This window comes from Thermobia domestica, chromosome 13 (genome assembly GCF_964235325.1).
Source record: "Thermobia domestica chromosome 13, izTheDome1.hap1.1, whole genome shotgun sequence".
Lineage (NCBI taxonomy): Eukaryota > Metazoa > Arthropoda > Insecta > Zygentoma > Lepismatidae > Thermobia > Thermobia domestica.
The window spans coordinates 155,537,524-155,562,009 of record NC_137466.1 but is presented as its reverse complement, the minus strand read 5'-3'; the positions used below and the strand labels follow the sequence as shown (position 1 = coordinate 155,562,009).

Below are 24,486 nucleotides of genomic sequence, written 5' to 3'. Positions count from 1 at the left end.
CAACCGAATTTTCTTGGTGCCATGTATCTTGGTCAATATGGATTCCCAGTATTTTTACAGTAATACTTTACACCTTCCATTATATTGAAATCCCAGGGGTAAATCTTCTGAAATCATCTCTGTCCAGCATTGTTATTAGTTGTTGTTCCTGCCCCCCTCCCAAGCCTTCGGTTCGCTGTACACTATAGATTAAAATCTTGCTTAATTAAAAGTTCAAGTTGTTTACATTTTTTTTTTTTTTTTTTACATCAATTGCAGTTACACAAATGTGAATGCTTAAATCTAAATATAGTCACGAGTCTTGCCTTTATAATAAAACAACAAAGCATATATCTGTTCATTATAATCACTATCCATTTTCAAATAATTAAATTAAATTCAAACAGTACAGTTTAACTTGCAATTAAATCGTCACTATATATTACTTAGAAATACACAAATATTAGCTCCTTGGGGCCCTTTTTTAGTTTTCTCCTAGTTTGTCTAAGCGAGTCCAAATTAATTTGCTTAATTACTGTGTTTGGTATTCAGTTTCTTGCAGGTTCTTGCCATGCTGTCTCAAAAAGCATGTCGAGCGTGATTCGACATTGGACTGCAATAAATAAACTATATGTCGAGTTCCACTCTACAAAAGTCTGAGTGAACTCTATTTTGAAGTAATGAAATTGAAATAATGCAATTTTTAAATTTGCAATTAAATTGTCAAAATATTTTTAAACGGGAAAATTACGTGCACGCTAGCGCTATCTATTGGCGTTAGATAGTGCAGAGAGAGACACCATTTAGGTCGACTGTAGGTAGCGTTACGCACAGACTGAGTCGTCGTTATGTTATAATAAGGATGCCTGATGCCAATAGATGGCCTAGCGTGTAGACAATTTGCAAATTTACTTGCAACTTAAGTAGTACATTGATTCAATTTAGTCTAATGTTCAGGAAGCCAGAGGTTTGTGTTTAAGCATCGTTATGATATATCGACCAGTGTTTTAAAATTTTAGTTTGAAACTTTTTGAAGCTTTGGATTGTAGCTAGTTTGCTAGTGGAAAACTATCCTTGATGCAAGTTGATTGATTGAGCATTCCAAAAGTTTGAATTTTGTTTTAAAATTTTGTGATCACCGTTTCAAAACTTTTTGTTTGAACATCTTTGTTTAAATTTTCAAGTTTAAAAATTGTGCACTCATTAAAAGATTTTTAAAATTAAATTATCTATTTTAAAATATTCTTGCACTTATTTAAAAGTTCTTTCAAAGTTTTTAATTATCACTTTTAAATTTAAATGTAAAATATTTAAAGATTGTAAAAACTTCCGTTTATTATTATTATTATTATTATTATTATTATTATTATTATTATTATTATTATTATTATTATTATTATTATTGAGCACATACTTTAAGTTTCGTATCATCTTTGTTTAATGTTTTTGAAGTTGAAAATTTTTTCCACTCATTGAAAAGTATTTAAAAACGACTAATTATTTTAGTTTGAAAATTTTCTTTCAATTTTTTCACTACCTGAATATTTGTAACTCAGAAAAATTTTGCATACCGAAGAAAAAATTTTCTAAAAATCGGATTTTTTAGGGCAAAAAGATCTGTCAAAATTGTATACAAGAATTACATCATTACGATGCAATCGTTCCCGTGTCAAGAACGAGTTTATGCAACGTCAGCAGAAATGATCATTACATTCGTTTATGACGTATACATCATTATTCTCGTATATAAATATCGTTCGAAATAGTATCCGTCATCATGGATGACTTGTTTACAGTTTCTAAACACTTCCCTTTTGCAAGCTTTTACCACTAATCCACATGAAACAGACTATCATTAACAGGCCTAACCCTATTTAGATTTGAGCATTACTGTTTGTGTAACTAAATTACTTGATGAGCAAAGCAAAAAATAAATAAATAAATAAATGTAAACAATTAGAACTTCAATTAATCACGACCTTAGTTTACAGCATACAGCGAGCCGAAGGCGTGGGAGAACAACTAGTGTTTAATAGATTTTTAGCTTAGAACGGACTGACTTTTACTTCTTGTTTAGTAACATTGAGAATAACAGTCATCAAGCTGGAAATAATAATTAAGTGTAATTTTTGTATAATATGAGCAAGTAGTGACTGACTAGATGGAACATCCAAAGTCAAAATATTTTTGTATTGCTGTATAAATTTTACGTCTCTTCATGGGGCTTTTGACATTTTCGCTGGGGAATCATGCATCCTTAACTACGCCAGAGAGTCTTAATGCTAAAAAGAGTTGAATTTCACTTTCAATTGGATCTCTTTCTTGTTTCACCCAGTTATATAGTGAAGAAAGTTATGAGTTCGCAAAGATTCACCAAAAGTTTCACAAAAAAAAAAAAAAAAAAATCATTCTTTACACAACAGAAACTGTTAACGCTAATTTAATAGTTTAGTCTGATATAAATATTTCGTGACCCATCAAAAATATTTTCAGAACTCACCAGTGGGTTGCGACACTATATATTAATGCAGTTTTTTTTTTTTTTTTAAATGCAAATGTTACAATTTTACTCATATTGCAAAATAATATGTGTTTGGCAAGGAACGTAATTGTATACGCTTGCTTTCCACTTATATAATTCCACGTTCACAACTAATTAAAGCAACATTTTGAACACCCTTTCAGGAGTATTGAGCGATATATGTGTACAAAGTATTAAATTTAGTGCGATCTATATTTAAGGGAATCTGATGTAAGCCTATCCTGTATTTATTCATACAACAAAAATAGACTAGAATTGCTAAATTTATGGTTAAACGATTGTCTGGTAATGGTTAGAATTAAACTTCCAGCATTGTATTTTGAACTGACACGTAGAAGCTTTTATGACTTATCTGAACTGAAGAATCGCAAGAGCTACACCACTTCAACGTGGGGTGGTAACCGTGATAATGGTACTCGAACTTTCTATTCCTCAACTCCGTGCAATGTCTGGAAAAAAGCAGTGCACTAGGAAGTAAGACATGCAAGTCAGCATTGAAAATCAAAGTGTAGATGAATCAATGGTGTCAGTGGTTAAGATTTTAACATTGGAATGGTTGATTTTATGTAACGAATATTTGATGAGAAAGGAATAGCTAAACAGAAAACTACTTCATCCTTTTTAATTGAGTGACTTAACGAGTCTATCGCTTCAAGGTAAGACCACCACTGTGTCCTGGCCATTGAGGAGTCAATTCGTAATGACTGGTGAATCTATCTTCGAACATTTTCAACATTTCCTATCGTACAATGTATGATGTGATGGATGACAAACTAAAATTTCGTAAAGTGAGTGCTCTGTGGGAGCCAAAGAACCTCACAGACGACTATAAGAGGCGACGAATGATGACATCCTTGAACCACTTGGCAGGTACGCTGAAGAAGGACATTCTTTTCTGGAAGGTATCGTTACAAATGACGAATCTTAGATGTGTCACTACACGCCTGAAACAAAGCGGGCATCCTCATAATGAAAACAGCGACTCTCCACCACTAGGAAAGCAAAGTGCTAGTGACTGTATTCTAAGGTATGCAGGGGGTTCTACTGGTGGATTTCTAACACGAAGGGCCACTGGGAATGCTGTATTGTGTGAAACTGCATCGGTCAACTTGCAGCGTCCATTTCATGAGAAACGCCCCAACGTTATTGCTGTAAATGCCAGACATTTTCATGACATTGCACACATCTATGTTGCTACTTCTGTTCGTAAGAAACTCAAGAAGTTTAGGTTAGAGGTGCTCGAGCACGCGCCGTACAATTCTGATCTGCATCTATTTTTGCCCGCTGAAAGAAATTCTTGGGCAGCCAACGTGCCAATACCAAAGACAAAGTCAAATCGATTGTGCACGGTTGTCTGTACTTCCAAAAGACGGATTTCTATGAACAAGGTATTTGGAAACTTGTGCCACGATGGGGTAAATATGTTGAGAGATTTGGTGAGTAGCTTGAAAACTAACTTTAATATGAGCCTTTACTTTGAATATATTCTTGTTGTGTATCTCTCACATTTTCTACATAAATTATTGTCATTATTTCTTGATCTGCCCTCGTATTAGTTTATTTCGAACTACTTTGAGTTGTTTTATACACCAAGTAATGGTGCATTCTTCGCAGCATATTGTTAAAGCAGTTAGCATTGCTAAAAAGTGTTAATTTCGACGAAATATGAAAAACAAAGCAAATCAGAAATTTCGAATGGTATCGAATTACTTGGAAATGGAATCGAACGGCGTGAAATTGAAAGTACTTCTGAGAAGGCCATAAAGAGCTCTATTGAATGATACTTATAACGTTTTCATTCCTTTATCCTTATTCTCCGTATCATTCCTGCTAATTGGAGTATTTTGTTTGAAAATTAACAACATGCAAACGCAGGTGGGAAAATAAATATCTTTTTGAATATAACTCGTTTAAGTAGTTTTCGAAGAAAAGAAAAAGAGTAAGGAAAACCGGGGCCAATACATCGATATGCGATACTTACGTAACCTAAGGTATTCGACAATACAGAAAGACTCGTGCAATAGTTTATAAAGAACTAGAATTTTAAGAAAGACAATGATGAAGACGAGAAATTTCAAATTGAATCAAATCTTAAGATGAAAAATGTACTTACATTTGAGAATGCAATGAAAAGTAGTTGCTCATGGGAATATTCTTCAAAACCCGGAAGCCGTGGTTCAGGTCCGTTCCTCTCAATGTATTTTCTATAGGCTCTTAAAGCTTCCCGGAGTCCACCGTTGTCTGCTATGTTCTCACCTAATGTTCTTTGTCCATTTACCTAGAAAGACAACATTATTTGTGCATTATTATTATTATTATTATTATTATTATTATTATTATTATTATTATTATTACAAAAGTAAAACCGTTAGATCTTATAATTATTCAGTTTTAATATATTGTACTTTATATATACACACAGTTGACTCATGCAAACTCGACTCCCGATATTTTGACATTCCATACAACTCGACGATCATGTTTTTCAAATAATCGCTAAATGAGTTCTGCTGATGAAGCAAAACATTCTCTTTGATGCAATGTGGTGATCTATAAATCAACAGACTGTAATAATTTCAAATATATTTTATACAAAATAAACAGTATATGTACGGTTTGATTACTGTATTATCCTAATTACAGTACATATTAACGTCCGCATGTTTTCGTGTTATATTGAAAGATTTCTTGCTGTACTCAAGTTCTGCAATTTTGTCCCTTTCTCTCTATGATACTAAGTCTTGTAGCTCCCTAACAAATTGGATAACGGTTTTTATTTCTTTCGTGCAAATTCCAATTTACCCTATTTCTTTCCTCTCAGTAACGAAAAGGCTGAAGAAAAGTATAGTTGCCATCACTCACCACTCATACTACTTTCTATTGTTACTAGCCGTTAGCAGGCTTGCCTAGTGATCGGTAAAATCACTCACTCACTCATCCAAAAGAGTCGGTCAGAAGAGCCGGCTCACTCGCGAGCAGTAATGCCAACCTGTAGGAAAAATCCCATATCGTGGGAGTTTTTTATTTTATTTTCTCGGAAAGGGATAATAAGCAGCAAATATGGGATTTTTAGAGAAGATAGAAATTTGCGGCCTATTCATTTAGATATTGTAAAAAGTGACTAACACAGATAAATTTAATTTTTAATATTATAGCATACTTTTAATTAGTATAACTTGCGAAATTCACACGATGAAAAATTCACGTAAAATGAGATTTTTTGCCTCTCGACATAGGATTTCATATTATTTTAGGTTGGCATCACTGCTCGCGAGTGACACATCATTACCTTGCCTCAAGGTTGATAACTAAATAGACTGTATTGTGAACTGAACTCTCATATTCAAGTAATTTGCATTAAAATAATATGAATTGTAAATAACCCACTTTTATTCCGTAATATTCGACATTTTCGATAACTTGTCACCTTCTCAATCCACATTAAGCCGTGTTTGAGGGACTGACTATACTGTATTCTTCTTTTAAAAGAACACATAACATCTAATGGGGGGGGGGGGAGGAAACATATTTCATGTTTTGTGGGCATTTTCATTTATTTATTTATTAATAATATATTATTTTTCATATTCTACGATAACTTCTATAAATATACACAAAATAAATTTTGTTTTATGTTTACCCAGATATGATTTATCTAAGACGTCCTATTTACAGATTACGAGAAAAAAATATATTTCAACTTTCACTTGACTGTGGTCTATTTTATCAACCAGTTTAGAAATATTTTCTGTAATGTGTGCAGTCCTAGATTGGGATCTTGTTGTTAACAGCAAATTTTATGGTAATTACCTCCTTCAGTGACACTAAAAGTATAAATAGATTTTAGACTTCTAAAATGTTGTTCATTTCTCGAATTGTTCTATTAAAATTAATTTTTAGACATCAACGGTGTCTCATTATCTGCACCATCTTTGTTTAGCTTATTGATTTATATGGGGAATCAGTTTTCTCTTCTATTTTCTTTGAAATGAACTGGAATTTTAGTGGTTTCATTTTACTGATATCGTCTTGATATAATGTCGTTTACTTAGTGAAAATTAAACCTTGTTATATATTATCTTAATATTTAATAATCAACTGTAGTTTAACTAATAAATTATATATAAAGCAAAATCATTTTGAAAAAGTAACGGATATTCAACTAGGCAAAGAAATCAGTAATATCACATCATAAGATTCCAATTCATGTCAGACAAAAGAGGAAAATAACCCACCGTATAAAGAAATGTTCAAAAAGACAAAGATGAGAAAGGCACTCAACTTTGTCAACTCTTTATTTTTTTATTTTTATTTTTTATTTTATTTTATTTATTTATTTATTGTTATATATTATCAGCTTCTCTCAGTTTCTTTTCTGAGGTTGTGGACACGAGTCCTCCTTAGTAAAAGCAAGTAACAAGAGTAAACGTTAATCAAATATAAGGTAACCAAGAAAGTTCTGTCGCTTTTTGTGGTCTGTGTTCAATTGGCCCTCACACCTGGGTTGAATGCGATTGGAAATAAGGCGAAGGTCAATTGTTGGTGTGGGTATATCCAACATAGGCTACTACCTGGTTCTGGCAGTTCAGTTATACCATGAACTTGAGCAAGGACAGAGTGAACATGGGACCTCCATAGAGCGTCATAAGCGCGTGTATGTTGTACGAGTTCAAACTGGGGTAAAACGCCACTGCAGCGGGGCGGAACATATGCCAAGCTTTTGGTAAGGGTGTCGTGACTACGCGGTCAGTGCAGCGGTAATTAAAAAGTTTAAGTACGGTGACGAAACACTCGAAGACGCACTACATGTCGGTAGACCAAGACATGTACAAAATGAAGATCTTCAGGCAACAATTGAGGCGAACAGCGGCCAGACATGTGAGAAACAGGAACTACAATACAGCATAAGTGGATAAACTATTCGGTAGCACCTCCAATTTGGGAAGCTTACAAGTTGGGTCGATGGGTCCCTCATGATTTCACTCCGGGCCAGAAGGCAACGCCAGCAGACACCTGTGTTTGTTTGCTGTCTCGTTTGAGGAAGGAACCATTTTTGAACAGGGTGTTGACATGTGATGAGAAGTGGGTCGTATACGAAGCTCCACGTAGCCGTCATCATTGGTTAGTATTCCATGAATCGGTTCGAAAACAGCCGAAACCAGCACTGCACCAGAAGAAGGTCCTTGTGTGTTTGGTGGACTACTTGCGGCATCGTGAACTGCTATCAGCTGGTCAGAGCATCAATGCAACTGTGTACTGTCAGCAGTTAAGCCGTGTTAAAAAAAAAAAAAAAAAAAAAAAAAAAAAACGAGCCAGCACTTTTGAATCGCAAAGGAGTCCTCATTACAGGACAACGCTAATCATTACGTGGTTAGGATGACCCGAGACACTATTCTACGCTTTGGATGGGAAACACTTGCATCCGCCATACTCCCCGGACATTGCATCACCTGAATACCACCTGTTCCATTCCTTGGACAATCACTTTGTTCAAATCCTTAGTCGAGGTGCAAAATGAACTTGATACGTTGGCAGAAGGTCGTCGATGCTGATGGGGACTATTTTAGATCCTTCAGGCACGCCTTAGGTGATCTATCGATGTTCAAAGGTGTTGGGTGAAAAAGCGACAGTACTTTCTTGGTTACCTTTATAAAATCTCCGTGTATTTGTGATCGTCCTTTGGAACTTACTGGAGAACAGAGAATGGCAATGAATTGGAACGATGCGTAGAAGATGACAAGAAGTACAATTCTATGAATTGTTATAAGGTAAGATCATCAGTCTCTGATTTACTTTGGCCATGATTCATTCATGATATCGCATAGCTGGATTCTGTGAAATCCTATGAAAAATAGTTGTATGCTAAAATAGCAGGTAAACTAACTAAACATTTAGTGAAGTTCTAAAACCTAAATCGAAATGTAGTTTTGAAGAACGATAATTCTGTACACTATCCTATCATACTCACATGGAGATTAACAATGTTACATTTCAAAAGATGTATTTTCGTTACTATTGATGCAATAAAACAGGCAATGATACGCGTAGTTTTTATCTCTTATATTCAGTATAAAATTTAGCTACGAAAAGCATAAGATTTCTTAAAAGCAGGATTTGCAAGGCCCTTGCAAGCATGGCAGACTAAGACCAAGGACTCCAGTACAACACCAAGCCTACCCTTGGTCGTGCTTATCACTATTCACTTCGTGGTCTGGTTTCAAAACTTTCTTATTTAGTACTGATCATGTATAAACAATAAAGTATTACGTCATTATACATCAACAGTTTCAGCGGAGATTAAGCGTAATTCCAGTTCCAGAACATGGAGCAAAAATATTCAGATATTTTCTGAAATGACCAGTAAGTTTGAATGATTCTATCATTAATTTGTATGTATCATTTCTTTCTCTTGATCCCTGTTAAATTAAGTTTCATTCTTATAATCATCACGTTCGTGTTTTCTACTTCCGGCTTGAGGCAGGAAATCGTCTTGAACCTTCGAATGGAATCTATCGAACAATGTATTTATCTTATTATTCCACTCTTCTACATTATTATTTCTGTGTCTTCACTGTGAGCAAGTCCATACATACACAAGAATATCTTCGTTTTCCATCCACTGGTGTACAAAGATAATTCAAGAGTTTATCCAAGTTGCCATTAGGAGCTTCACCGCGGATGAATAACAATCCTTCATCCTGGAAATTTATACGGTTCATGCTTTGTACTCTCAAATTTACCATGAATGTTAATTGCTTACTGCAGCTCCTAAACGCGCTGGAAGCCATTTAACGATCCTACTGACCAATCGATTGAACTTCTTCAAGATGTAGTCATTCGGGTTTGGAAACAAAACACGCAACAAATATTGTGCTGTTTTGATCTTATTAGCTATATATATAAGCTTATCATATACATTTATATGAATAATTTTCTCATACAGTATAACAGTGTTCGGCTACATTTTAGCCTTGATATCAAAAAGTAGTCCAAAAACTTGATATAAACTCGATGATTAACAACGTGGTCGCGATTGTCACAACTCATATTTTTGTAATGTTTCTCGAAAGAAAGTGATCGCAATTTCATTAGTTTTCACGCAATCGCAATTGTGAGATATTCTGATTTATTTATTTATTTATTTATTTTTTAATCAGACTAGAAATTTTATAACGTCACGTCTTGCGGTTGGCATAACGTGTTAAGCTCCCGAGCCCAGCTAGATTAGTTAGATGATTTTTTTCATTTATTACGCCCATGGGTATTATTGTTAGTGAGGACATGAAGTGCAAATATACAACAAAAGTAAGAATAGGAAAAGCGAAAGGAGTATCTAGAAAGAGGAAAAGTCGATTTTTTGTATACTTGAATAAAGAGTTAACCCTTTCCGGATCCTGGCTTTTTGGGCTATTTTTTAGACTTTCAGTCAAGCAGCTACTGTATCGTCACTATTTATCCTAGGATCATGGTTCATACCTCATTCTCTTCAGAATAGAGCTGGCTTTCAAATGGTACCACTTGCATGCTCATGCCATATACCAGAAGCGGGAAAAAATGTCAAAGTGAAAGTTTCGGAGGGAATTTTTTTCTCGAACTTTGGCCCCCCCTGGACCCCCCTGTGTCAACGTAGCCATCTAAAAAAATCTGAGAAATAGTACTTGGTATACTGAATGTGTGTGCCAAATTTCAAGTTTCTATCTTGAATAGTAAGGGAGGGAGAAGTTTTATCAAAATTTCCCACCATGCCCCAAATTACCACAAAACACTATGATCTCAGGGAAAAAAATCCTGAGACATCCCTAATTACCCTAGGGTCATGTGTCGCCCATATTCTCTTCTGAATAGAACTGCCTTTCAGGCGGTACCATTCACATGTCTCCATCATGTATCTAAGGTGGGAAATTCCAGAAAAAAGGGATTCTTTTGGTCTAAATTTCCCTTTTTTCAACTTTTAGCCCCTCTGGACCCCCCTGTTTTAACGCACAAATCTGAAAGAAAATCTGTTAAATACTACTCGGTGGATTGAATGTTTGTGCACAATTTCAATCTTCTAGGTGCAAAAATAAGCCCGCCAGAAAAAAAATCAGAAATTTCCCCATGTTACCCTATACAGAAGTATATTTTGAAAAAAATTCACTGAGACGTCCCTAATTACCCTAGAATAATAATTCGACCGTCATTCTCTTCAGAATGAAACTGCCTTTCAGACGGTATTGCTCACGTGTCTCCATCATGTATGTGAGGCGGGAAAATCCTTAAAAACGGGATTTTTTTGGGTCCAAAAATCCCTTTTTTCAGTTTTTCCCCCCTCTGGACCCCCCTGTTTTAACGCAGAGATCTGAAAAAATCTGATAAATACTACTAGGTAGGCTGAATGTTTGCGCACAATTTCAATCTTCTAGGTGCAAAAGTAAGCCCGCCAAAAAAAAATATACCCACCATGTCCCATTTTTCCCTATATAGAAGTATATTTTTCAAAAAAAAATCCCTGAGACGTCCCTAATTACCCTAGGACAATGATTCGACCGTCATTCTCTTCAGAATGGAACTGCCTTTCAGACGGTATGACTCACGTGTCCCCATCATGTATGTGAGGCGGGAAAATGACGAGAAACGGGATTTTGGGGGTAAAAATATCCCTTTTTCACCCCTTTGTCCCTCTGGTTTTCCCTCTGTTTTAGCACTGACATCGGAACAAAAAATCTGGTAAATACTACTCGGTGTATTGAATGTTTGTGCAAAATTTCAATCTTCTACGTAGAAAAATAAGCCCGCTAAAAAATATTGAACATAGGCTTAGAAAATGAGAAAAGAAATTTTTGACTTATGACGTCATCACCTCCTATGTCTGGACGCAGGACGGTCTGAAACCATACGTAATGTCTTCTACAAGGCCTCTGAACTTGGAAAACAAAACAAAACAAAACAAAAAAAAAAAAAAAAACGGACGAAAAAGCTCAAATAGAAGAGAAATAACGCAATGTACCATGAAAAACGCGTATGGTACAAAATTGTACCATGGGATCCCCAAAGGGAGAGTTAAGAAAAAAGACTCATAACATGTATTCGTGTGGAATATTGTTCTCTATGGGGCAGAAATATGGACAAGGAACAGACGAACAAAATGACCTCGACAAAAGTTGTTCTTGTATACTTCTAGTTGCTGGAATACCCTTGTAACGCTTAAGATATGAGTTGATATTTCTAATTATCAGGTACATATTTTTCATTTAGTCTTGCTCAAATATATGCACTTCAGTAAAACAAAATTTAAGCAATGCTTGTTGGTTGAGTGAGGGCTTTCCCCTACAGATAGCTGTATGATTCTTTCTTTCCTCAGCTATTACCGATAACATTTTAATTTTTACTGATGTGACTTCCCTCAACAGCCACCACTGGTTACAATTAACATTTCTGTGGCCGTGCGTAGCGTAGTCGCTAACGCTCTCGCCTTTGGTACGAGCGGTTTCGGGTTCGATTCCCGGTGGGGACATTCAGTAAGAAAAGTGTAAAAAAAGCTTTTTCAGGCTATGCATCCTGAGTAAGATTTTTCCTGGAGTTTCCTCATTCCCACGAGGCAAATGCCAGGATAGTACCTAACATAATGGTCCCAGACCACTTCCCTCATTCCTTTCTTTCTCCCCAATTGCCCGGGGAGTGTGACGCCAAGGGACGTCATTCCTCATATATAAAGGGCTAAAATGCCCATAGATGCCGAAAGTCCAGAAATACAAATGCTAATCCTAATTATTTTTTCGTACAAATAGGTTATTAATATATAATGTTGATAGATTTCAGTAACACTTACTTTGAGGTCTCCAACTTTGTATTGGTTGTACTGTTTTATAAAACACTTCGTTCTTTGCACATATTCTCTCACTGTCGTTGTGTTCCACCAGTTCCTTACTTGTCCGTTTTTGTCATATTTTCTACCTGAAATGAAAAATATATTAGCACATTATTCTTAAATATACAATAGATTATAATTGTTCTCTTAATAATCCATCCTCAATTGTTCTCTTAATAATAACTCTTGGATACAAGCTTCTTTACCAGTAAAAAATGGAGGCCTTGGAATCCGTCGCGCCACAGATATGGCTATTCCGTCTTTTTTAGCGTCTTTCTACGGTGCAAGTCAAATAGTTAGTTCACTTCTTCAATGGGATAACGACGAAATCACCAATCCAGATGTGATGGACTGCATAGCTAAATGGACAAATTTAGTTGGGTTAGACCCTCCGACTCTCGAAAATCGTAACAATCAGTCGGCTTGGGACGAGCCTATCGTTAATTGCCATGCAGCTTCTTTATTACAGATTACAAAAAACATCGAAGATAAAGCCAGACTTTTAGCGGTAATGTCCCCAGAAAACGGAGCATGGCTTCAAGCTCTACCATCACCATCTCTGGGCCTACATCTATCCAATGAGAGCTTCCGAGTATCAGTTGCACTACGGTTGGGAGTAGATATATGTGAACCACACCACTGCCCCATTTGTAACACCTTTGTAGATAAAAAAGGATTACACGGTTTGTCGTGCAAAAGCAGCGCAGGCAGACACCCACGTCATTCAAGTGTAAATGATATAATATTAAGAGCATTAATATCAGCAGGGATCCCAGCAGTGAGGGAACCGATTGGATGCAGCCGATCTGACGGAAAAAGACCCGATGGTATGACATTAGTACCTTGGAAGAAAGGAAAGGCATTGATTTGGGACTTCACATGTTCAGACACCTATGCTCCCTCCAACCTACAATATGCCTCAGTACAAGCTGGACTCGTAGCTGCTCGAAGAGCGAAAGAAAAAAGGAATAAATATAGCAATCTACTTGATAACTATTGTTTTGTCGCAATAGCAATTGAGTCTAGCGGTTCTTGGGAAGAAGGAGGCCTCAAATTTATAAAAGAAATCGGCCACCGTCTACAAATTAAATCAGGAGATAATCGAGCAAAAAGTTTCCTGATTCAACGCATAAGCATAGCCATTCAACGTGGGAACGTGTCGGCTATAATGGGAACGTTACCCACTAGTAAAGAGCTAGAAGAAGTCTTTCTTCTGTAATTGCGGAGAAGGGAGGTTAGGAGTAAAAACAGACATCATTGGTGCATCAATTTATGTAGCAACTGAGCAAGGAGTATGGAGAGACAGCTCACAGTCAATAAATTAATTCTTATATTGTAATTTGTAGTATAGTGTATTGTAATAAAATGTATTAATAGATTATAATTAAGTACAATACTTTAACAATAGATAAGTAAGTTTCAATTGAAGTTAGTTTTTAAAGATTACAGTGTGTGTATATATACTAAATAATCATATAATAGTCAGGGTTGATCCCCTTCAAGCAAGGGCGCCCATCAGGGGGGCAAGATGGGGCGCTCGTCTCCCCCTAAGAGGAAATTGTACTTGGGAATATCGAAAACCCAATAGAATTTTTACATTGGTTACAGCAAAATTTGAAACTATATTTGAAACGTCGCTTATACTTGCCCATCCCCCTTCGAAACCACAACATGGGCGTCCTTGCCCTCAAGACCAAGACGTATCAATTATGCTGAGATATGCCGATAAGAAAAGCATCTACTTGAACGTCTCATACAGTCTCGGTGCTAAACAGAAACACTAAACTCCAAACCAACCGACCAAAATTTCTGAATGTTTCTGGTTTCCAATGTCCATCTCTCTCTCTCTCATAGTGCAATCCTGATTAGAAATGTTGATCTTGTACAGTAAGCGACAAAAGTTCTTTCCGTTTGATGAAATTAGTTTCGTAAATAACTTCAGAACGGAAGAAAAACATTTGAGTACAGTTTTCACTAAATTAAAAAGAATGTTATTTTCTGTATGTTCAAGCCATACCACCGTTGAACGTTCCAACCATACCATCGTTATTCCGAAAATAAATTTTACCAAACTGAAGGAACTTTTGTCGCTGACTGTACAAATAATGTATTTTTGCATGGAAATTTTAGTTGCTAAGTGATAATTTTTCGACCTCTTTAAAATTTCAATATGTACTTTTTGTCATGATCCTGCCTTTGTGGACATACTCCTGATAGAGGTAACTATTATAAATCCAGTGAATATGGCTTCCGGTGGTTGAAAGCAGTTAATTTTCATGTGACACTGAGGTTTTGAAAGAAGACATAAATCGTTTTTCTATCTAGTGTGATATGTGGCCCCCAAGAAACTCAGGATATTAGGATGTCCACGGGACGCCCCGTGGATGTTCTGCAGGAAACAAAATGTCCGTTTATCTCGGAAATGAACTTCCTGCAGTATTCCTGTAGGGTGTTCTTGGGCTCTTTGCAAGATAATTACAGGATGACTTTCGGACATCCAAATATTGTCCCGTGACAGACACATCCTATTGAAATCCAACGGAAATCTCATGGCATCATTATCTTGTAATACACGAGATTTCTTCTCGTTTGTTTGTCCAATTTTTGTAATCTTGAATAGGATTTTATATCCTGTATAAGAAAACTGTTTCTTGGACTTACATTAACTGAAATAGTAGCAAAAAGAAATCGTTTGATGAAGGATTTAGTATTTTAGTAAGTGGTTTTAAATTTGCGTGCCATCGCTTGATAATATTTCAATTTCTAATACGCAAGGACAGTTATTCTTTTTGGTAGCCTGTACTGCAGACACAAAGTATGTCCTGAAAAGTTTATATTCGAATTTAGTGGAAAATGAAAACGAAATGTTTGTAAACGTGTTACATTAAAAAAAAAAAAAAAAAAAAAAAAAAGCAAAAGATGTGTCCATAATAGTGTTAGTTATATACAACGGTTGGACTTTCAATAAACAAGGATTATTTACGTCATGATAGGTTAGGTTAATGGCTAGCATTGGAGAATTCTCCACTGATAATTTTAGATTCGATTCCCGGCTATCATATGTATAGTGCTTTCTTTCAGCAGTAGTCATTTTGAGCATTCTACGAGTTCAAGTTTGAATTAAATGTAGTCGCAGGGCCAGTTAAAAAAAAAAAGGCGAAGAATATAAGATTATTTATCCCAAAATATGAAAAATTTTATTTTTTAAATATCTTTCACTCTGTCGTTAATTCATAAAAATGTGTTGTATACCTTCCTAACTGGAAGTGACAACTCGAAAAATACTATGGATGTATTAAATTTGATCTTACCGTATAGCAATTCATCCGGTTTTCACTAGAGTTGGACTAAGGATCGATATAAAGAAAATGCTCCATTTTTTTTCATTTATTTAAGAATTGCTATTATAATGTTGCTAAATGTTAAGGAAATTTACATTTTGGAAATAAAACAACATAGGGCAAAAATAAATAATTTAAATATCCTGTGATACTTTGCTTCAAATACATTTGTAGAGAAAGATTTAAAACCTTATTCTCGGTGCACCATAGTCGTTGTATTCCAAGAATTCAAGAAATATTTACAATTTCAATTGATTTAACCGCCGTTCTAGAAATTTCCGTCCAAACGCCAGTCAAGTCTACCAGTAGTTAGAAGGCAAGTTCCCATATTTTTGACAATATGTGTGTGCTTCAGTTACATGCAAAATCGTATAATATTTACGTTAAGTTTAAATGTTTACACTGCTATGTACAGTTCGTACATCAGGCGAATTCCACCATACGGACGAAAATATCAGCAGTGATAAGATTGTAGCCGCCGCTGACAACATCAAATTGGTACGTGTTTATAACTTTCCTTTGAAAGCCCCGTGTTGTTATTGGAGGTTCATTTTTGTAATTATGGAAACGTGCATCAAGTGGAATCACAGATATGGAGTGCACAGTTTTTGGTGGAGATAGACAATAGAGTTCGAATTATTCATATGGAAATCCACAAACTTTCTCTTTCTCGTATCATTGTGCAGGATTATGAAGTGAGTGTGACGTATGAAAGTCAATTTATCACTAGTTTTCACTGCCAATCACATTTCTACAGAATTTCCATGCTGAAGAAATCGAAAAACTACATTCCATCACTAACAGAACCCCATTCACATGACCGAGATAGAAAAAGTGCAACGATCGTTTCGATCCTCAGGTTCTCATTCGATATTACCTTCTGCCCTCCTTGGCCCTTCCCCGGGCTTTTCGGGATTACTTTAATTGGCTGATAGATAAGATATTCTTTATTTACCAATTCCACAACAAGTGACCCCTTTATTATAAGATTCGTTGGCAGTTCCGTGTGACGCCGAATTGAACCCCGCACCCCAGCACTTAAAAGACAAAGCCTTTAGACGTCATAGATACTTTCTATTAATTTGCCGCCTCAGGAATTCTTTAAAGCATCGATCTTTCTACTAATGATGAACAAGAAAGTTTCGCGTAATCTCAAAACGAACGTCAAGAAGATTTAGTGCTCTCAGACTTCTAAGCAGAAAAGAAGAAAAGCGACATGAACAAAAATGCATGAAAAAGTTCATTGTGTGCTTCTTGATGTCCCTAGGCAGAGGGACAGACAAAGTGGATTCTCGTGAACTACCTTCCTAGACTGTGCGATTTCAGAGATCGGAACTATCTTGAGACGTGGTATTTGGAACCTTAGGTGACGATATTCACGATATTAGGTGACGATATATTCAGCTAAAGTATAACAGCTCATGTTATTTCTTTTATGTGTACAACGATGTACTATTTTTATTCAATCTCTTGTATTTGTACCACTACACGACCACTGCAGACTCTACACAAATTTTGAGGGAGTTTACACGGAGCGTCCTATAGGCTATACGTACACCCAGGAATTTCTGTCGACTTTATCCCACCATATCAAGAACACAATTGTTATGCATTGATACAATCTATTACCGCTGCTGAAAGGTCAGCGGCACTTCGTCGATCGAAGGGGTGTAGCACCCCTAGCGAAGATGGTTTGACCCTCCAATTAGATAAAAGGTATTGGTCTCAACTCAGTACTTCCCTTACACCTTTGTTTAATAATTTTATTTTAGCTGGAGAACCTTTTTGTCGTAATTCGGTGATATTAGTCCTCATTTCGAAGTCCAGCACCGCGCGTGTCGTTCAGGACTATCGGCACATTTCTTTATTGCCGGTTAACCGTAAGTTGTTTACGAAAGTTCTTATAGTACGAGTACGACCTATTATCCGTCATTATATTAGTTTCTTCCAAGCGGCACCTCATGCCACGTATAACATTACATACACGCTCTGCTCTTTGCGCGATGTTTTTTTTATTATTATTATTTTCATTTTCGACACCTACTTGTGGGAGTTTTAGCTTTGGATTTAGAGAAGGCGTATAACAGTATAGATCACGGTTTCCTTTAGCAGAGCTTAGAAGCATGGCGGTTTCTCTAGACCTTTCGCTAGAATTTCTTCTCAAATGAGGCGAATGGGTGTACGAAAATATATTTTTTCTTGAGTTACCGTAAATCTAAAGCTTTGAATTTTAGCAGACTTACCTTCATTATCAAATCCATGAGTCAGTTCATGTCCGAGAATAGACCCAATCACACCGTAGTTAAGAGCTCTATGAAAAAGATAGAATGATCAATATTTCCCCTAACAAGATATATTAGCAAATAATTTAGTAGCAGTTATCACTAAATGAGAAAATCTTACTGAAGGCATGATTTTTCAGATTTATCTATTAAAGTTGTTATCACAAAAATATAGCTCTACCACTACTTCCATTAATTGAATGGGTTACCGTTGAACCATCGATTGACTTCTTCCTGTTCTCACATCTCAAGTCTACAAGAAATAGTTTCACTTTGTAATGCCATATTAGTTTCGTATGTTGCTGTCTTCATTGAGAAATTATAGATGGTCATTAAATTTATAAAACTATAATAACCCAAATACTTTGTACAAAACAAGAACTTTTATCACGCACTAACATAAAATCCGAACTCTGGTAATTCAAGAAAAGAGCATACCAGCTTTCTGTCTCTGAAAGGCTTCCTTAAAATATGTGACGAAAGAGAAAGATGCGATTTTTCAGTTTTTGTTTTAAAGATTTCTTCCTTATGGTGATATAAATGTTAATAATAATAATAATAATAATAATAATAATAATAATAATAATAATAATAATAATAATAATAATAATAATAATAATAATAATAATTCGGTATCTCTTGGTGCTGTAGCCCTTGAAAGAGCTCATTCTGGTTAGATAACACTCGATCAATTGGGTCACTTGCAGTGACGTAGCATGGTTTTCTACTCAGGGGAAGTTATTTTGAATGTATTATTCTGGAAATTTAATGCATATATTCTGAAAATTCCGCAAATAGTTATCTTATTATATCAACTAATTGTTCCTCCTTTCTCCAGCCTTTGGTTCTTCCATCACTAAAATCAAGCTTGGTGTAGAAACACACTAATATTAAAACTCAAATCTACAAAGGTTACGTCCCTTGACATATTTTAAATTAATTATATTGAAACATGTAATTTTTAAGTGGAATTAAATCGTCACAATAGTTTTAAATCTACAAATTGCCTGTATGCTAGGCAGTGCAGCTAATGCCATCTATTAGCGTGACTGTTAACTATTTGGAATAGAGTTACACAAAGACTAAGACGGTTACCTTTTTTTTAAATAAGGACGCATCAGATTTATATCAAACGCTATTTACTCAAAGGAAGCGGCGCTTCCACAGTTTTCATGGACGCTACGCCCCTGGTTATTTGTATTCAGTAGACTTCCACTACCATAATTTCTTAAATTTTCCGGGGTACTGTAGCTGCTATTTCTGTCTTAGGTCCTTACGGATGTGCATCAACATCGAAATAATTGAATTCCACCGACAATTGAACCCAAGATCACAAGAACGTAAAGGAAGTCCTATTCATCTATGACAATGCTTGTTAAAGGAGTGAAAAAACTAAATCATGGAAAGTCATAAATCAAGAATGTATTTCATACGTATTTACGATGATGCATTATTCTATGTGAAAATTTACTATACGAACAGTTTTAAACACAAAGTTATATTAATTTGATAATTTGCTTGAATGTAACAGGATATTCAAATATATTACGAGTAGTTTATATTTATCCATAATTTATTTGAAAACTCATAGAAGTTAAATTTGTAACTAAAAATAAATTCGAGACACTATTAATTTGTGAACAAGATGCATAATAAAGTACATATTACAGTATTGTACATATTACATTTACAACTCATAATGTTATTGAAACCAAAATTTTTTAACAAATTAGAAACATGAGCACATTTTACATGTGTCCTTCAGTCCACAAATTTAAGTTATATTTTTTTTTTTTTCAGCAAACAGTTTACTAGACTAGAAATTAAATATCGTTTACTTACTCAAGGCCCAATCCATAAAATGGAAATTGTATAATTCCGATTGGAATTGCTTGTAAAAGAATATGTCATTGTATGAAATGAATATTTAGAATTAAAAAAAAAAAAAGAAATGTGTAATATTTCAGATTTGAATTTTATTATAAATCAGTTATAAACTTAACATGAACAAAAATATTTACGTTGCTTCAGAGTATTATTTATCAGTTTGTTTCCGCATTTTGTTTCGTTTTGGATAAGTTTTCCTTCGTTTTGTATATATTTGTTTATTCAGCAGGAACCTCACCCTAGCCTATCCTAAAATATGTTCTGTTGAAAAACTCGAGAAAATAAGCGGAATTTTAATTTTTAAAAACTTTTAATATGTACTGTACATGCTGACTTGGTCATCGGTATTTTAACAGTAAAACCTATATTGAGAATATTAAAAGGATAGATAGATCCTACTCATTGGCGTCTCTGGCATGTAAAATTTGGGGGGGACATCAAAGGAAATGATCTAACTGCTAGTATCTCAGTGGAATTTTAGATTATGTCACTTCAAAATATTGGGGGGGGACACGTCCCCCCCGTCCCCCCCGCCAGAGACGCCCATGATCCTACTTGACCAAATCAATTACGATATTATACTCTTCTTTAATTTCTTTGGAGAGGGGCAAGCAGAGCAGCAGATACATTTTGGGGGAAAGGTGTTTTTTGTACATTAAAAATAACAGTTACTATATCTACACTTCAATCTGGGGAGCAGTCGATCTACCTCCCTTACCCTTTCTAGCGTCGTCACTGAACCAAGTATTTTAAATTATGTTCAATGCGATTAATTTTCCAATGTTTAAGTTAAATATAGTTTCTAGTGTTTCTTTTACTTCTCTAATTCATTCATTTTGCTGACCAAGGTCAAAATTGTTATAACAATGGATTAAGATATTGATAACTTTTTGTAAAAATCGCTTAAACAGCATCTGAGAAACAAAGCAATAAAGATTTCCCTCTGTTCGGTCCGCAGCTGTGTTAAATTAGGCTAATGCAATTTGAGGAGTTATAATTTTCTAAATTCTAATATAATTAGAGTCATTTTAGTATTTTTAATGCAGAATAATATTAAATTGAAATCCAGAGCATCTTTTGTATAACTATGGGATACACTTAACATATAAGTAATGTGAGTCAATGTATAGGCTTCAGCACCAATAATATAGAACTTCAACCAGGAATCGAACTCCGAAGTCACATGTTCTAAAGATTTTAATTTGCACTATTTGGCTGATTGGTGTTAGGATAATTTTCTAAAATTAATTTGAATACATTGTTTTTAGGAATAAAAATTCTGTAAAAAATAATATCTTTAATTAATATTTGTAATACAAAATTTTGTATGGGATAACAGACTAAGTGCTAGAGCCTAACCTCTAATGTGCAAGGTCTTCAGATTTTAGCTGGTAACGTTTTTTTCTTATTTTCACATCTTTCAGCTAATTATTTCATAACAATGCGATGCGCATGTAAAGAAAAAGCCGATATTTTCCCATGGGGCTAGCAACACTGATGAACTTGAGCTTGTCCTAGTATCCTGTGCTTGCAACAGAGATAGAATCGTCCGTGCGAGTAGCAGTAAGGTGAAATTACTGCCGTAGTATAAAATCCTGTCAAATGTGAAGTAAGATCTGTCATACGATTTTTAAACGCCAAAAGACAAAATCCATCCATCGAAAATTGTGTGCCATTTACGGCCCGACAGTAATGAGTAAAGTTAAGATCAGGAATGGTGTAGAGAATTTCGGAAAGGGCGTCTAAATGTTCATGACGATGAACGTAGCGAAAGGCCTAGCGTAGTGTTTGGACGTATGATCTAGTGGAATGCATTAACGAGAAAGTGCGATCCAATCGCCAGTTTAGAATAACCGAACTCGTCACAGAGTTTCTATAGATGTCTACGAAAATAGTACATCGAATTGTGACTGAAAAGTGGGTTATCACAAACTGCGAAGTGGATACCAAAAATGCTGACAGACGCTCACAAGAGCAAAGAATGAAACTGAACTTTTTTTTTTTTTTTTTTTTTTGCCTGCTGGGGGAGAATAAGAATGACCTATTTTCTCACATAATAGCGGAGGATAAAACTTGGATATCGTACGCCAATGGGGAGTCCAAACAGCAGTTAATGCAATGGCAGCAGTCTGGTTCTCCTAATGCGAAGAAATTCAAACAAACACCATTAGTTCACTAAATCATGCCAACAGTGTTTTTGAACCGAAAGAGTGTGTGTGATTCTGGTGAAATTCTTATAACCAAGACGAACAGTTACAGCATATGTGTATTGCCAAACACTGAATAATCTGTGACGTGCCATCAGGGGCGGATTAAGGCTTTTGGGGCCCTGGAGCCGATTATTTTAAGGGGGCCCTATGTTACGAATAATTCCAGCGCATATATTTTCTTTGCTGCCTTCCACAGCTTCATAGGCTTATCGAAACACCGAGAAGTATGCTGTAATATTTTAATGTGCTCCAAGTTTACAATAATTAGTTTAATTACATTCATTATTAACAATTAAATGCTCATAGACTGCAGTGTAACATACAAATGCCAAATACAAGCCAAATGGTGAACAGTCTCTGTAAAAACACTAATAGAATAAAAGGAGAAAAATCATATACAAATAGGTAAAACTGTACACCTATTGTATACATTGTTAGAAAAGTTTTCTTCCTACATTTTTTGCTCTGCAAAGGATTCTATTACGTCATTAAACGACATTGTAATGACAGAGATATTTAAAAGGAATTGTCATCACAAACTAATATTTTGGTTTGTAATAGAGGCCCAAAATAGCTCACTCCCTCAGAAAATAAGTATCGTGAAGACGCTGGTGGAAGAAGACTGAACTCTAGCCATATCGCGAGCGGGAAAAAATTAGCATGGGTCTGAAGCTTACTGTATAATATAATAAGTTGATTGCTATGTTTTAGTATGGAATAGACGGATTTTTGGAGGCCCCCTGAGCCTGGGGCCCCGGAGCCTAGACTCCATTGGCTCCGCCCTTAATCTGCTCCTGCGTGCCATCCAAAATCAGCGGAGAGGAATGTCATGCTCTGGAATTCTTCTGATCCATGACGACACGCGACCATACACAGCTACTCGTACTATTAAGACAATTCAAAAGCTTCGATGAGACCTATTCAATCATCCCCCTTACAACCGGGACCCTGCCTTCAGCGATGTCTTTTTTTTTTTTTTTTCACCTGAAAAAGTGCCTTGTGTTGAAGTGTTTCAACAACAGTGAAGTGCTCAAGAGATCAGTTCTGGACTGGCTACACTCTCAAACGGCAGATTTTTACACAGAGAGTATTCGGAAGCTTGTGGTCTGGAGGTTCATGATGGCTATGTCGAAAAATAGTCAATGTATGCATAGTACACTAACAGCACAATTTCAATTACATAGCAGGCATATGCCTATCATGTTCCCTCAGGTACATGGGAATGTGTCCAGTATGTGCCTTATGTACCTCTGAGAGAGAAATCACATGGATGGCAAGTAATAGTCACAGTCTATGTCCGCCCCTAGGCACATGATTGACATGTATCTGAGGAACGTGCCTAGTATGTTGGGTATCTTCCCCATGACGTAAGCGTCAATGAACCACAAAATTACTCCAAAATATGTCAAATCGTCTATATGCGTAATGTGTTTACAATAAGACAAGTCTAAAAAGCACTTTAAACATTTAAAAAAAATGTATCCCCGGGTGGTACAACCAACCTTTGGATTACTAGCCACGTGCTCTTCCGACTTGGCCACGGAGGTGACGAAGAAAACGTTGCTTGTAGAGGGATAAATTATTGAGGTCTTTTGAATTTGGCTAATCCGAGTGTTCCTTTAATGGTGTATATTAGACGATAACTGTTTGGGATCAGATAAAATCTGCTCGCCATGTAATTTTATAACAAAATGACGAGTATCTATTTATTTTATTTCATGGTTCTTCCATATTCACTTTCAAATGATCGGCAACAATTCTATCTAATAAAGTTGATGCGTTTGTTGCTTCTAGTACGCAATCGCTTAGAAAAAGAAGCAACAAATGCATCAAATGTGGGAGATGAATTTAGAACACCTAAATGCAGCACGCCTAGCACATGTTCTGCTGTTAGGGTATCTGAAACAGTATGTACCTAAACATGACAGATATATATCCCAAGTGACGACATAAAAATAAATTACTGTTAGAGTGCGAAACTGAGCCAGGTATATAAATGCTATATTTCTGGTACATATTGCAAATATTAATTACGTGTAACAAGTACCTAAAACTGTAGGTAGCTGAAGTACATATTTAGCACATGAATATTAAATGTGCCAAGTGTCGGATACCTAAAAATTAGCTGGGACACCTAAATGGCACATATCTAGCACCTCTTCTGCTGTTAGGGTACCTGCATACTAATCACAATAATTTTATTTTCCTACCATTTTCTTGTTTTTTTAAATATCTGTTTTTTTTCTGTATATACGCCTCGTACAATGTTTTATATATAATGTAGTAGGATGTCAAACAATTTCACAATTTTGTTAATGCTTTTATGGCAAGAAAAAAATAAACCAAAATATAATAATTCCATATACATTCCGTAATAATTCCATAATAACTCCATATA

The 24,486-nt window shown here is 35.5% G+C and overlaps 1 protein-coding gene across 1 annotated transcript in view; it reads right to left on the bottom strand.

Annotated features, from left to right (window-relative positions):
* LOC145667827 (uncharacterized) overlaps positions 1–24,486 on the bottom strand; it is a 99,158-nt gene that overhangs the window by 4,550 nt on the left and 70,122 nt on the right. Inside the window, exons 15-18 of the mRNA XM_081735259.1 lie at positions 21,932–22,016; positions 17,953–18,020; positions 12,330–12,454; positions 4,635–4,799 (exon numbers count right to left, since the gene is read on the bottom strand). Coding sequence (XP_081591385.1) covers positions 4,635–4,799; positions 12,330–12,454; positions 17,953–18,020; positions 21,932–22,016 — 443 coding nt within the window. The remainder of the gene's footprint in view (positions 1–4,634; positions 4,800–12,329; positions 12,455–17,952; positions 18,021–21,931; positions 22,017–24,486) is intronic.